This window comes from Dioscorea cayenensis, chromosome 10 (assembly GCF_009730915.1).
Source record: "Dioscorea cayenensis subsp. rotundata cultivar TDr96_F1 chromosome 10, TDr96_F1_v2_PseudoChromosome.rev07_lg8_w22 25.fasta, whole genome shotgun sequence".
In the NCBI taxonomy this organism is placed as follows: domain Eukaryota; kingdom Viridiplantae; phylum Streptophyta; class Magnoliopsida; order Dioscoreales; family Dioscoreaceae; genus Dioscorea; species Dioscorea cayenensis.
Window position 1 is genome coordinate 1,743,232 of NC_052480.1, and position 14,262 is coordinate 1,757,493.

Below are 14,262 nucleotides of genomic sequence, written 5' to 3' on the forward strand. Positions count from 1 at the left end.
TTTAATAAAATAGATTAACCGTATACATTAAATAAAACAGAAAAAAAAAAAACATATAAACTTATCAATTTAAACTTATTAAATAAATAAATAAATTTTTTGAAAAAACAAAAAACCAAAAATACAAACTTATCAATATATAAAAATAATGGCATCTTCAATAGGATATTTGTATTTGAGTGTTTCATCCCTCTTCTTGCTCTTCCTGCTCTCAATATTCAAGATTGTTGAGAGTTCGAATCCTAAGCTAGTCCATAATTGTGAAATATACAAAATTAAAATAATAAATATAAATATAACACATATTATCATATACAAAATTAAAATAATAAATATAAATATAACACATATTATCATATGCAAAAAGATTTCTGAAAGTTCCTCAGCCATTAAGCCATTAATAAATTTTTTTTTAGTAAAGTACAATAACTACTGCACAAAAAGCAAACAAGCAAGCAAAGGAGAGCTACGTTCTTATTATGTATGTTCCACCTTTTGCGAGAAACTAGACTTACAAAAATACTATGAATCTCACAGCTTGAACTCCTTCTGGGTCTATTGAATTATGCTTCTATGCTGCATTTCTCCAGGCTTGGCAACTCTTCTTGTGTTTCTTTCCTTGTTGAGATTCCCAGTTTCATACCCACTGAAACCAGAGTTTCCAGTGATCTCTCACTGTTTGCAACAAGATCTTCATCAATCTGAATAGCATCCTGTGAATAACATTATGAAATATGAGTAAAATATAGTCAGTTGCATTTCTAACAAAGTTGAACATGGATGATGATGATGATGATGATGAACAAAGAGAAACCTTTTCAAAGATACAAATTACAGTGCTTCCGCCAAATGAAAAATAGCCGAACTGCAAAATGTGAGAACATTTATTGTGATTAATGGGATGTATATGATGTAATGCAATGTGGAATTGAAGCAATTTGGTGGTATATTTCAATGTAAAGAAGAACCTCATCTCCTTTATGGACATAATCACCCTGCTTTCTTACAAAAGTCATGCTTCCTACCATTGTGGCTCCAATGGCAACAAATGCAACCTGCGACAAATAATGGAAAAACACAGTAGCCTCATTACATGATATAAATGCGATGGATTGAAACTCAATAAATAACGCGTGCAAACCTTTCCGAACTCTTTAGTTGAAATGATGGATACAGTGCGTTTATTCTCAGTGAAAACATTACAATACTTGCTGTTTACAGCAATTGGATTGACCTGGAAATAACCGATAAATGATTTAATTCGATTGAAAATTATTTTATGCATAGATTAATTATATGTACATACTGTGTATAGGCATCCTGGAATCTCCAGAAAACTTTCTATTACTCCTGAAACTGGAAGATGAAATCGATGATAATCCTGCAAGCATTAAGTAGGCAAGCAACTGGTGGCGAACAGCATCTGGCAGATATAAACAGCAAGTATTGAATGTAGGAATGAGTGGAACCTGTGGTGCCAGTCGAAAAATCACCAATGATCCATGCATAAAGGCCTCAGAGCTCAAACCCACACCTAGAAGACCTTGAATTGAGAATTTGCGACCCTAGCGATAAAAAGATGGCAATTAGTATTATGTCACCCGGAAATCATTTATAGTACTGTGAGAGAAGAACTGCATATGCTACTCCAATTGACTCCCAGAAGCATGTCAAACGCTAGTATCACTCTTTCAAATTCTTATCTAAATGGAGAAGAAATTTCACCTTAATCCAAAGCCTCAAACTATCATCAACTGATTTAAATGCCATTAAACGGCTGTCAGCAGCGCAAACAGCAATATTGCCATCATCCTCATGGGCAATAGGTCTTGCCCCTGGCTTCAACTCTCTTATAAAAAATTCATTAAACGTCTGCAACTCACAAGAAGAAAATTTGTAACAGAAAACCCGTACATATGTGCTACTACAATTACATGCATATTCATGTAAGTATGCATCTCAAATGGGCCACCATGGTACCTTAAAGTGCTCGATGGGATACTTAATCTCATCCAATCTAATTTGATCCTGCAGCAGTAAAAATTGTATTAATGGATTGCTTGTGAAAATACAAAGTATCTGAATGGAAAACAGTACATGAAAATCCTGTGGAGATCCGGTTAAAACACTTGCAAAGGACAAATGAAGACGCTTATATAATGCACAAGAAAACAAAGTACGATTTCATGTTCTGAAGAACTAACTGTTTTGGTTTCATTTTCATATCAAAGGTGTGATCTAGATATGCCTTAACATATTATTATATCATTCAGAATGATAATTTGTGATGACCATGTATCCTTCACAAGTTCATAGACAATAGTTATGTAATGCAACTATAAATAAGATAAACTGATAACAAGGACTAAATCCTTCTATAGCCAAAAAAGTAACTAATCCAGAAATATTTGGGGAACTAATAAGCACGACATATAAGAATAGAGATAAACCAGAACTAATCACATTTAACAGCCTAATTGATTCTTTAATGTTCCACAACACATGAATGGACAATATACAAGCCAGAATACGCTACGAAACTTGTCTAAATTTGTATTGAATATAGCAAAATGCACAAAATACCCTTGAAGGTAATTTTTCAGGACTTCTTGGAAATTATTCCATGAATATATTGGATTTCCTATCGTGTTTATGATTAAAATGATTTCCTGAATAATCAGATTTCAACAATGCTGTACTGTGCCATCCTTGTACCAAGTGACTATTTGATTTCAGAGTTGATTATATTATAATGCTTTGGCAATTGATTGGAGACAGAGAAGCACATGCCTTAAAAAACTCAAGGAATTTGGGTATATCTTTAGCAGATTCAAGTGAATTCATCTGCCTCCCTTGCTTCTCAGAGAGGTTCTGCAAGATCTCTTTAGCACCTGCATCAAGAAAAAACAAATATCCTGTGAGCATGCGTGGAAGTTTACCAGTGTTGGTTGCCAAAAGCTTGCCATTGCACGGATATATGTTTAAGGTCTTTAAACAGATGGAAATTATATACAAAATGAACAACAGACGTACTTCTACTTAATTGGGATATCTGATTCTCATAGTAAGAGAAATCATGTTAGCAGCACAGACCAAAAAATAATAATAATAATAATAACTTAAACATGACAGTAGATGAGGCCATAATATACAATATCTAATGAATGACCAATACCTGTGTCAATAAGAATCAGCCCTACTTTTGATTGATATATAGCTCTCATTGACATTACAATCTTTCCATCTATGAGTTCTTCCACTAGCCTCTTTGTTCTTCGATCAATAACCTTGTCATGAAATTTGAGAAAACAGCATTTATACCAAGAACTGAGTTTCACAAAAATTATATAAAGCAATAGTAATGAACCTAACATTACACTTGCCATTCTACAAACACTACAGCAAGCATTGAGAAACGAAAGATAATTGTTCCTTTTTTTTTTGTGTGTGCAATAAGAGTTGAGAAATAAGGGATAGGTTTCAGATATGATTTAGATGCCATATGATTAATTAAAGGATAACAAATTTCATATGAATCATATCTTCTGCTTTTCCAATTTAACAATGAAAATGATTTCAAGGGCCCTATACATGATCTTGTAATATTAAAATCTGATCAGGATGATACCAGCATAACCTCTATATAGGGTTGTAGCATTATGTAACCGGCATTACTTTAAAAGCATAGACAGATTGAGAATGAAAGACGCCATACCAAAATGTGTGAAGCGCTTGATCCAGAATTCAGACCAACATCATATGATGAAAAGTGTGCCCATTCACTTAATTTAAACATCCACCTAGAGGATCAACAGAGAACAAGATTTGAGTATTACCTTATATGTGTAAATCAATATAAGTATTGATGTAATTAAGGAAAATGAAGAAACTCACAGGGCTAACTAAAAAAAATGAGGAAAGGTATCAATTGTTGCATATATCAACTTGTATTGATAACCAGAACATAATGAAAGAATGAACTGAAGCATAATGCACATAAAAGCAAAATAAGTTCTCACCCATATGAAGCCTGCTTATCAGTTAGAAATCCTCCAGTCATAATCTGATTTCCAGTTCCCTCATCAAAACATAATGTCAAATGAATTACAGCATTGATCCTGTTCAACTTTTCAAGAGTCTCACCACAAACAGGGCAACTACTAATGAGTGATTCTCTGCAGTAATACAATAACATCATACTAAGTTGTGCTGAGAGCATAAAGAAGGTTTATTAATTAATCAAACTAACATAAAATTATACTTGATGGATAAGTACATATGTTAAATGAAAATAATGTTTAACAAAATTAAGAGATAATAAATACTTCTCTTGTTGAATAGCAAGAAGGGTTGCCAATTCATCCATGTCGACTACACCATCCCCATTTTTGTCAGCTTGATTGAAAAGCTCTTCTTTCTAAACATAAATTGATTTAGTAATAATTAAACAACGTTAATATATGAGTATTCTACTGTCATCAGACATCTAAGAAAAAGCCAATACCTTTCTAGCCGCCACTCGATTGCCAAATGCATTGATCAAGTCAGAGAACTCAGAATATGAAAGCTTTCCGTCTTCATTGTAATCCTGTTCATTTAAGGGTTCATAATAAAGCACAAAAAGAGCTAACACTTCAAACTGGTTAAAAGCAAAAGATGGATTTTATGCAAAATAATAAATAAATAAATAAAAGAACATCTTCTCTTTTGTGAAATTAGAGCTCATTGTCAATATCATTGTATCATGCAGTACTTTAATTGTATACCCATAAGTTTAGATGATTTCATTAAGATAAAGCTCTTTGCCATAACCAGAAGAATGTTTAAAATAGTTTCTAAGGTTGCTGGAACTATTGCATATGTAAGCATGAGTGAAATAAGATACCACTACAGCCAAGACACGGCGTGCAAAGGATTTTTCAGTTTCTATTGGGTCCTGCAAAAACATTGGCATGCATAGTCACAAACAATGGCTATAAAAAGAAACTCACTATAAGTTCAGCATAATGAACAAAGAGAGAGGAGAGAGAGCGAGAGAATATGGTACCTCAACATAACAAGAAATAGTTAAGCTGCCTACAGTTTTATCTGACGAGGACGGATCCAACAAGTGAATCACCTCAATATTATCTTCTGAATCCTACAGGAATTTGAACTTTTATGGAATGCTTCCAAAAGCAAAACACAAAAAGAAAAAATGATTGAGAATGCACTACTGAGCAAAGTCTTGGAAGGAAAGTAAATCAACTCATTTTCAAGGTAAATACTTGATATGCAAGTAATATTAAATGACCTGTCAGCTATTTCAAGTAAAGGGAGTGTGTAAGTTATATACCAATCTAGTTGATAGTCATGATAAATGAAGAATTATGAACAGATATCTGAAATCCATATTAAATACCTCTATGGCAAGTATAGAGCAGCAATTGAAGTTAAACTTAACAGGATGGAGGTTTCATGAGGCTTGATTAGTAGAAATTTTTATCTGATAATAAAGTAATGCTTAGGGACAAAAAAACTAAAGAAGATACAATAATTGCAAAAATAAAACCCAGGGAAAAATTTTCAAGTCTTGAAAAGAAAAAGGAAAGAATGGAAAAATCTTGAACAATTAACACTTGAAGGAAAATCTTACCTTATTAAGAACCTCCAGGAGGTCAATTTCACAGTATCCAACAAAATTGTTCTTGGATAATCTGTTTGTCTGCGGTATTCAAACAAATGAGAGTGAAGGGGAAAACATTTCCATTTATCTGATGTCTATGTGTTCAATCAAAGTATGCTATATCTAAGTATGACAGGTTTAGGCTCTGCATTTTTCTATGACTCCATAGCCCCAATCCAGCCAGCTACCCCGGAAACGCCTAGACTTATAGAAACCAAAATTCAAGAAATATAGCATAAGAAAAAGGAAAATGTGATAAAGTTAACCCAAAGAGCCATATCTGTGACCTATTTTGCGGTTATGATCACCTACTGAGTCAAATTTCATGCATTTCAAGTACTGAACCCACACTACACTATTATATCTCATCAATAGCTATAGTGAATCACTATTTAAGAAACTTAATTCAAATATACCTAAAAATTCAAAGCAGATAGCATACCTCAAACACAGATATGCGTGCAATATGAGGTCCATGCTTTTCCAACAGAACTTTCTTTTCCTGTGATAAATTCAAAGGAGCTAATTTAATTGCTTTCCATATATATGCTAAGAAAACAGTCCAGATCTCCAGAAGATGAAATTATAACCACAAAAACACAAACAACTTTACAGTTATTGCTAGTCTTTAACCATCAACGAGACATTAAGACTTAGTATCAGACATAAAGAAGATAACAAAGCCCGCCAGAAGGCCTTTAATCACTGCTTAGAAAAATAAACAAACACTAAATTGCACCATTGTCTTTATGCTCAAAGAACATAAGAAAAGCAAGTGAAAAAAATTTACTCACTGATTTCCACTCAGGCTTGTCCGTCCTGCAGCAAATTCATGCATTGTCACATGAAAGAAGTCAGGGAAAAAAGGGTTAAATAGAAGGATAAATAATTCATAAAACTATATAAAAAGTATATAAATACACTTGGCAAAGGAAGTCATGAAAAAGGAACGCTTTCCGAACAAACCAACCACTCCATAAATCCCAATAGCCCGGTAAAGAAGAAAAAAAGAAGCTTTTTTTTCACAACCAAGATATAAAACAGTAACCTCTACAACAGGAGAGTGGGATTTCATTCCCGTCCCAAGCCCAGTGTAGAGGGTTTGAATCCCTCCCAACTCAATGGTTGAGGTTAGATGGCTTCACCACATCTATCAAATATATGTATATAAACAGTACCAGAATCAAAACAACAAGGTAATAATGTTACTAAATTAATAGCAAAACAACCAGCATGAGTTCACCTTCAGGCCAAAAATCACCAAATGTGGAATCAATAAACCTCGCAAGAACCACAGAACCAAGCCATGGACACAGATATCCAAATCATTCAATCAAAAAGAATCAAGAAAAGAAAACAAATAAGATCAGATGCTCAACTGATCCGAGATCACAGTCTTGTAAGTCCTCTCCCCGAGAGACAAACAAGCAAGCCACCGGTCCTTGAACTGCATCTCCGCCTGCGATTGAGTTCCTTCCAAGCATAAAAACACCATCGAAAACCGAAACAAGACAAGAGAAACAAAGGGGCAAAACTCACAGATATGATCTCAATACGGGCGATGCCGGCGAAGTCCAAAGGTGCATCGACTGTCAGTGAGCCAGGGTTCCGGCGACGGTGGAGTCGTCGGCGAAACCGGGAGAGAAACGAAGGCTCCGGCGCGTCGTCGTCGCCGCCGCCGGAGCCGGCTCTCGAGCTCTCGTTCCCCATTGCTCGGAATTCGAGTGAGAGCTCTCCTCGACGACCACGGCTCTGGTCTTAAACCAACAACCATGCTATGCACTATCTGCCCGACACGTGGCATCAAGATTCACCCTCGATGTGATGATCACGACATGGGAATTATAAAGCACTGCGTGTCATTACTTCAACTGTAGTTTAAACTGCATTTGTGCATTGTGCTATGTAGCGAATCCGCGACTGGGATCGTCCACTAGTGGTTAGTTGGCCAATGGCAAAGCGGGTAAGTGGATCTTGAATTCGGGTTTGGGACCCGTTAAGCCACGTGGATTTTAAAATTAAAAAATAATAATTTTTTTTTAAGATTTAAATAACTTTTTGACATTTAATTGCCTTTATTCAATAACTTTCATGCCTGTCATGATGGAGTCAAGTGCCATCAACTTTATAAAAGTTGGTCTCCATCTTGTTAGTGTCTAGATATAAACTATAAAGTATAAACAATTAAACACAACACATCTCCGGACAATCCTAAAAACGTAGAGAAAGAAAAAAAGATCTTTAAAAGAGAGAGAGAGACAGAAAGAGAGATGAGAGAGACAGGGACAAAGGTCATCTGGGACATGAGAAATGTTGGATGAACAGTAATATAAACAGTACTCGAAACATTATCTCAAATATGAAGTTGTATCTAGTTTAAATATAAACTGTAGATATAGAAAAAAATGTGATTAATTTAATTACTATTACAATTATGCTCATACGGTTCAAATCAAAATATTATACATCTCATTTTTTATTGTATTGTTATACTGTTGAATGAATAATGCACAACCATTGAATTAAAATATAATAGTTGATATGAATATTAGTAGATGACACCTACTCGTATCTATCTAAAAAATATTGATGATTTTAAAAATTAGCCAAATATAAAAAATGTCATTGAAATATAAACTTTAATTAATCGTATATTTTATTAGAGGGGTTGTATTGTAACAACATAAAATTATTTGTTATTTATTTCTAAATTAATTACAAATTATTAAAGATATTGTCTTTCTAAATCATGAAAATATTTGTAATTTAGTCCTAAATTAATTATGATTTATTGAAAAAAGTAAATTATAAATAATATGTAGTATGAGTTCGTCTTTTATATAGGATTTTACTGTAGTGTTTTTTATTAATTTACAAAGGAAAAATACTTTTGTTATCATTTTAATTTCATTTAACTAAAAACGAAGCCAGAGAATGATTCATAATAATCAAAGAATCTATAAATAATTTTTAAACTTTAAATTAAGTGTGTTGTTTTAAAAAGTTTGAGTAACAATAAATTTAACTAAGTTTTAAATATTATTATCAAAATCATGATAATTATGTCAGCTATAAATATTAATTTTAATATATGTGTTATCTCTCTCGTAAATAGCTCAGGTATAACACCTATATAAATATATATAGAAATAGCAATTTTCCTCTTGAACTATACTCTTGGCAGTATGTTTGTTGAAGCATATTCTCTCGCCAATATATATATATATATATATATTTTTAGAACGATTTAAAAAGATAAATATCGTTTTAAGTGTTTCGGTCTATATCTCATGAAAACAGACAAGAATCACTGATTTTTATCTTGCTCACATGTGACCATTTATTTGATGTTTTTTAAATACAATATAGAAATAAAATTTAACCCTTTATATATATATATATATATAATTACTCCTGTAATAAAATATTGCTATTTTATTTTTCACCCTACTCAAAAGAGTTCGAATGTGAAGAATGAGTTATATGTTTAGTTATATTTTGTGGTTCTCTTTTTTATTGTATTAGTTTTTTTTTTAATGGTTAATTTTTATCTTTGAAAAATCATGATTTCTTCTTTTTGAAAAATGTCAATAAGCCAAGGTGAGGTGATACCATAATTAAATTCACTCAATATTATAAAAATATAGTTTATTTTTTACAATATATTTTTTTATTTAAACATAAATTATGACGTTAAAAAAATATAATCTGTTTATAATTTATTCTTGAGATATTATTATTATATTTATAAAGCCACCATAAACTTTTATACACCTGTGTGTTTGCCCATGAAAATATCAATGCTAGTGATTAGAAGTCTAGAAAAGTCCATCTTTAATTCCTTTGGCTCCCTTTTTTCCCCAAGTTTTATCCTCAATATGAAATTGTATAAATCAGAATCATATATTTAACTTTATTTTTATATTTCAATATTATCCCTAATTTCCAAATATAAGAAAATAATTCAAAATATCTTAACTTTCATATTTCAATAATTTTCCAAACTGGGCCCAGGACCAAATCATGTGTTAATAGGCTTTAGTTTTAGCCCAATAGCCACACTTATTGAATTTGAACTAGAAAAAGGTATGAATAACGGTAATTTTTAATTTATAAATAAATAAATAAATATATATATATATGTAGCTATTCATCAATGTTTGGATCGTGATCCAACGGCAGATAATTGGACGTCTATAGATTTCTTATTTATGAACGTCCATAAAGTATGTAAATTCATATATATTAATATATATATAGTTGTAAGAATTGGTAAAATAATTATTAGATTGGAATGCAGAGATATAATATTAAGAAAGAAAATTGCAATAACATTTGGAATATTTAAATCCATTGATTTAATGCTTATGTCTATATAACATCAATATTCATCGATAATATATATCCATATGTATATACACACACATATAGATATTAATATATACAAAGAGACCATACAAATTGTTATAAAGTTATATCATTTATGTTTACCAATTATTATTTATTTATTTATTTATTAAAATGTTTACCAATTGAACTTATCGCTCTTAAAGTCCATCCAAATAATTCTAAATCATATAAGGCAAGACAAAAAATAAATAACTACTTTAATCTTGCTTAATTACCATGTAATCCATTTTTAAACTCAACTAATGTTTGTTTGTGGTTGTAATAAACAACATAACTCAAAGCTAAAATATGTCAAGCAAGTGTTTGCGTGCCAAGTTGCAGTTCTTAATCCTTGGTTTGCAATGTTATTAATTTGTCTTGCTTGGTTTAATAATAATAATAATAGTTTAATGGCTAATCTTCATTGATTAGCTTCGATTAAAATGTTAATTTTATGTGTTCCTTGGAAAATGCACATCAATAAAAACCAAAGTTTGATGTGATTTCATGTGAATTAATAATAATTAACATTTTATTCATTGTTATTACTTAAATATCTTCTTTAAAGATTTTTAATTGTTAATTGAGGTTGTTTTCCTTTCTTAAGTTCTTAACTAATAAAAGCATAATGATACAAAGCATGTAGTACAAGGGATTGATTTATTTAATCTTTATTCATAAATTAACAATTAACATGATTAAAATGATTGTACAGGACCAAGCTTTAGTTTTAATAAACCATGATAATGATTAAAAATATTAATTATATTTTTAAACAATAATTAAAGTGAGTTCATAAAAGATATTGCTGAAACCTTGTTCTTCTGTGATAGATCCATTCTAAAATTTATATTGTTAGTTCATAACATGAGCCTTAATTTTAAAACACACACACACACACACATTTAATATTTGAGTTAAGTTAAATTTATAAAAACAATCTTTTAGGCACTATATATGTATAAACATTGAAACAATGATTATTTATCATGAGTTAGGTGATGTTAATTATAAATAAACTATAAATAAAAATTTATATTTGCACATGAGAGAAGATGATTAGGACCAACACTTATCTAATCAAATTAATTAATAGATTTGAGGATTTAAAGATGAACACAAGATTGAATAGAATGGAACCTAACCTTTACATTACAATATGAAATTTAGATAGATTTAATTGAACCAACTAATTTTATATCAACTACATGAGTGAACATTACTCAACTAAACAATCCACTCCTCTCACACCAATTATATTTGTTGTATTAAATTCCACCCCCTTTTCACATCATACTTAATAAGTAAGTACAGCATGATTTCTTTTAGCTTTTTATTTAATTATTTATTAAATATTTGATAAATATAAAGGGCACTTAAATTAATCCAAACTAAATCAAATTAATTATTAAAAAAAAAATTGATACTCATAATTAAAAGGGTGGAAAACATATAAAGTAGTTGAAAGACATTGAACAACCTCTTGGACAAGGCAAGAACATTAATTAATTGGGTAGGTGTCCATATTTGAGGGGTGGTGGATTCCTTGAACCTAACTAACATTCCAATTCCATTTCATCACATGGACCTCAAATGTCTATTATGAGGCTCATCTTATTGTGGTCCTTACTTACAAGGGTCTTTTTGTCAATTTCTTATTTATTTATTATTTACTATTAATTATTTTTTAATCATGGAGTTTCACCCAAGTTTTCTTGTAGTTTCTCACCCATTATTTCACCAAAGATGAACTCTATGTTTTTAATGTATTTTAATATGAATTGTGTTATTATATTTAAATCTTGAAATTTCACCTCAGTTTGTTTTTAATTTCTCAAGTATTATTTCACGGAACGAGCTTGGTATTTTTAATTATTTTGATATGAACTGTATAATTGTATTTGGATCTTAAAATTTCACCTTATATTCCTTATAGTTTCTCAACTGTTATTTGGCTAAAAATGAACTCTATGTTATTAATTTATTTTAATATGAATTTTGTAATTATATATTTGAACTTTGGAGTGTAAACTCAGTTTCTTATACTTTTTTAAATATTTTTTATTTAATTATTTTTGATAAATGTGACAAACACGGTATAGTCGGAGAAATATGCCCGTGTTAGAAAATTTGATCGTCCAACCTGTGCATCCTCATCAGACAGCATAAGGTCTTATATTACCACCACTGTATCTAGTAGAACTTGAATTTGAAGCTCTTAAATCTCCACAATTATATTTTTTATAATAGGACCAATGCTGTTGGGCTTTATGTTTTTTCCTTATATTATTACATCCAAAGAGATCTATATTAGCAATTTATTATAATTTCAACTCTATATTCTCAATTTATTTTAATTTCAATTATAATAATTTATTAGGATATTTTTTACCTTTGGAATTTTATATTTGAACAAAATCCAAATTTGAAACTTGGAATTAATGATTAGATGAGAGCAAACTAAAAAGTTCATAAACTGACTTTTCCTAATGAATTATAGCTCCATAATAAAGAAAAATGTTAAAGTGTAAAAAATAGCAAAACAATTACTGATTTCGATTTAAAACCCTCGTAAGAGTTTGTATGATCTTTTATCAAAATTTATCTTGAATTAATTAATATTTGTCATCCAAATCCACAATATGTTTTTTTAATAAAATTCATATATATATTTTAAATTTTATTTATTTATTTTATATTTTTTATAAATATATAAAAACCATGTCAGTGTTTGATACGTGTGAAAAGTTAAGCTCAATAACACATGTATTCACTATTTGTGTGAACTGAAATTTGAACTTTTCTCAACAAGACAAATATCTACATAAAGAATTCTATGTTAATAAATTAAATAGTCATTAATAATTTAAAATTGATGATAATTAACAATTTAAGAATTGAATGGGAATCTATTTGGATATTTCACCACCATAACTATAGTGAAGGTCAACACGACCGCTTTAGAAACCGAGTTTGGAATCCTCAACTCTTGACCCCAACTTGGACTTCTTAAAAACAAAGTAAACAATATAAATTGTATAAAATTTTATATAAATCACCCAAAAAAAAAAAAGGCTAGAAAAAAATTGACACGCATGTTGATAGACAACAACCATATACAATGACTATTAAATCTAAAAAAAAAAACCATTTAATATAAATACAAAAAATAACATCTTGATATATTTACCATCTATATATATTTTTTGATAATATTCAGGAATTGAGGGTTAGTGATTTATACACATTTATTAAATTTAACATATTTAATATTTTCATAAATTTAAGTTCATAAGAGTCTAATAAAAAATTTGAGTTCTAGATGGAGATATATTTGTATAAAAAACGTCTTAAAATAAAAAAAAAAAATTAAAGAGCAAAGGTCCCAATAGAAAGCAATTAAGCCGTTATTAAGCTCCAATTTTTTTTTTTTTGGGGAATATTCATTATGCCATTTAAATATAAAAATATTTATTTTAATATTTAAACTTTGTTAAAATTCCCTCTAATCCTTATGCACAATCTTTTTTATTTGTTAAAAAAACATAAAGATTAAATAATAGTTATTGGCTCACAAATACTAAGACATTTAACTTTTTGTGAATGGTTTAACTTTTCCCATGATAACTGAAATTAAATAATAAAAAATTATGTTTAAGATAGTTTTTTTTATATTGTTAAAATAAAACTTGAAAAATATTAAATAATAAAATATAAAAAAATAAAGAACACTTTCAGAATAATAAACTAGTTTATTAAATATGCGTGGGGATCTTACCCACAACATTTAAATGGGGATAGGAATGAAATCAAATTTAAAGTGAAATGTATTTTAATATAATATAAAATATAAATTAACCCGATAATAATATGGATAATTTTTTTTTAATGCTAATTACTTTCATATGTAGAACTACTTCAACAACCAAACTACAATTGTAATAAATCATTAATCTCAGTTTTGTAAAATCAAGAAGTCCATCCCTCAATTTTCGAATAAAAGAGTAATATTATTTAGGTCTAATAGATAAATGTTAAGTTGATATCATCATTTGTCTTATTTTTATTTTTTTATTTTTATAAATTTTAATTCCGCACTGTATAATTTTAAAATTATAAAACATCATAAAACTTTATCTGAAACCCGAAAACCTTAAATCTAATTATTACAAAAATCTTGTTTAAAAAACTTAAACTTTAAATCCCAA

The 14,262-nt window shown here is 29.7% G+C and overlaps 1 protein-coding gene across 1 annotated transcript; it reads right to left on the bottom strand.

Annotated features, from left to right (window-relative positions):
* Positions 1-444: 444 nt before the first annotated feature.
* LOC120270509 (phosphatidylserine decarboxylase proenzyme 2-like) lies at positions 445-7,401 on the bottom strand. The gene is made up of 21 exons (XM_039277544.1): positions 7,205-7,401; positions 7,045-7,124; positions 6,460-6,484; positions 6,108-6,167; positions 5,636-5,704; positions 5,048-5,140; positions 4,886-4,936; positions 4,505-4,588; positions 4,326-4,417; positions 4,020-4,175; positions 3,716-3,800; positions 3,176-3,287; positions 2,791-2,891; positions 1,981-2,028; positions 1,726-1,872; positions 1,470-1,565; positions 1,307-1,381; positions 1,142-1,234; positions 969-1,055; positions 815-865; positions 445-713 (listed from the first exon to the last, which is right to left on the bottom strand). Exons 1-21 carry the CDS (start codon positions 7,373-7,375, stop codon positions 564-566), a joined length of 1,926 nt encoding a protein of 641 aa, XP_039133478.1. The 5' UTR covers positions 7,376-7,401; the 3' UTR covers positions 445-563.
* Between the last annotated feature and the right edge of the window lie 6,861 nt (positions 7,402-14,262).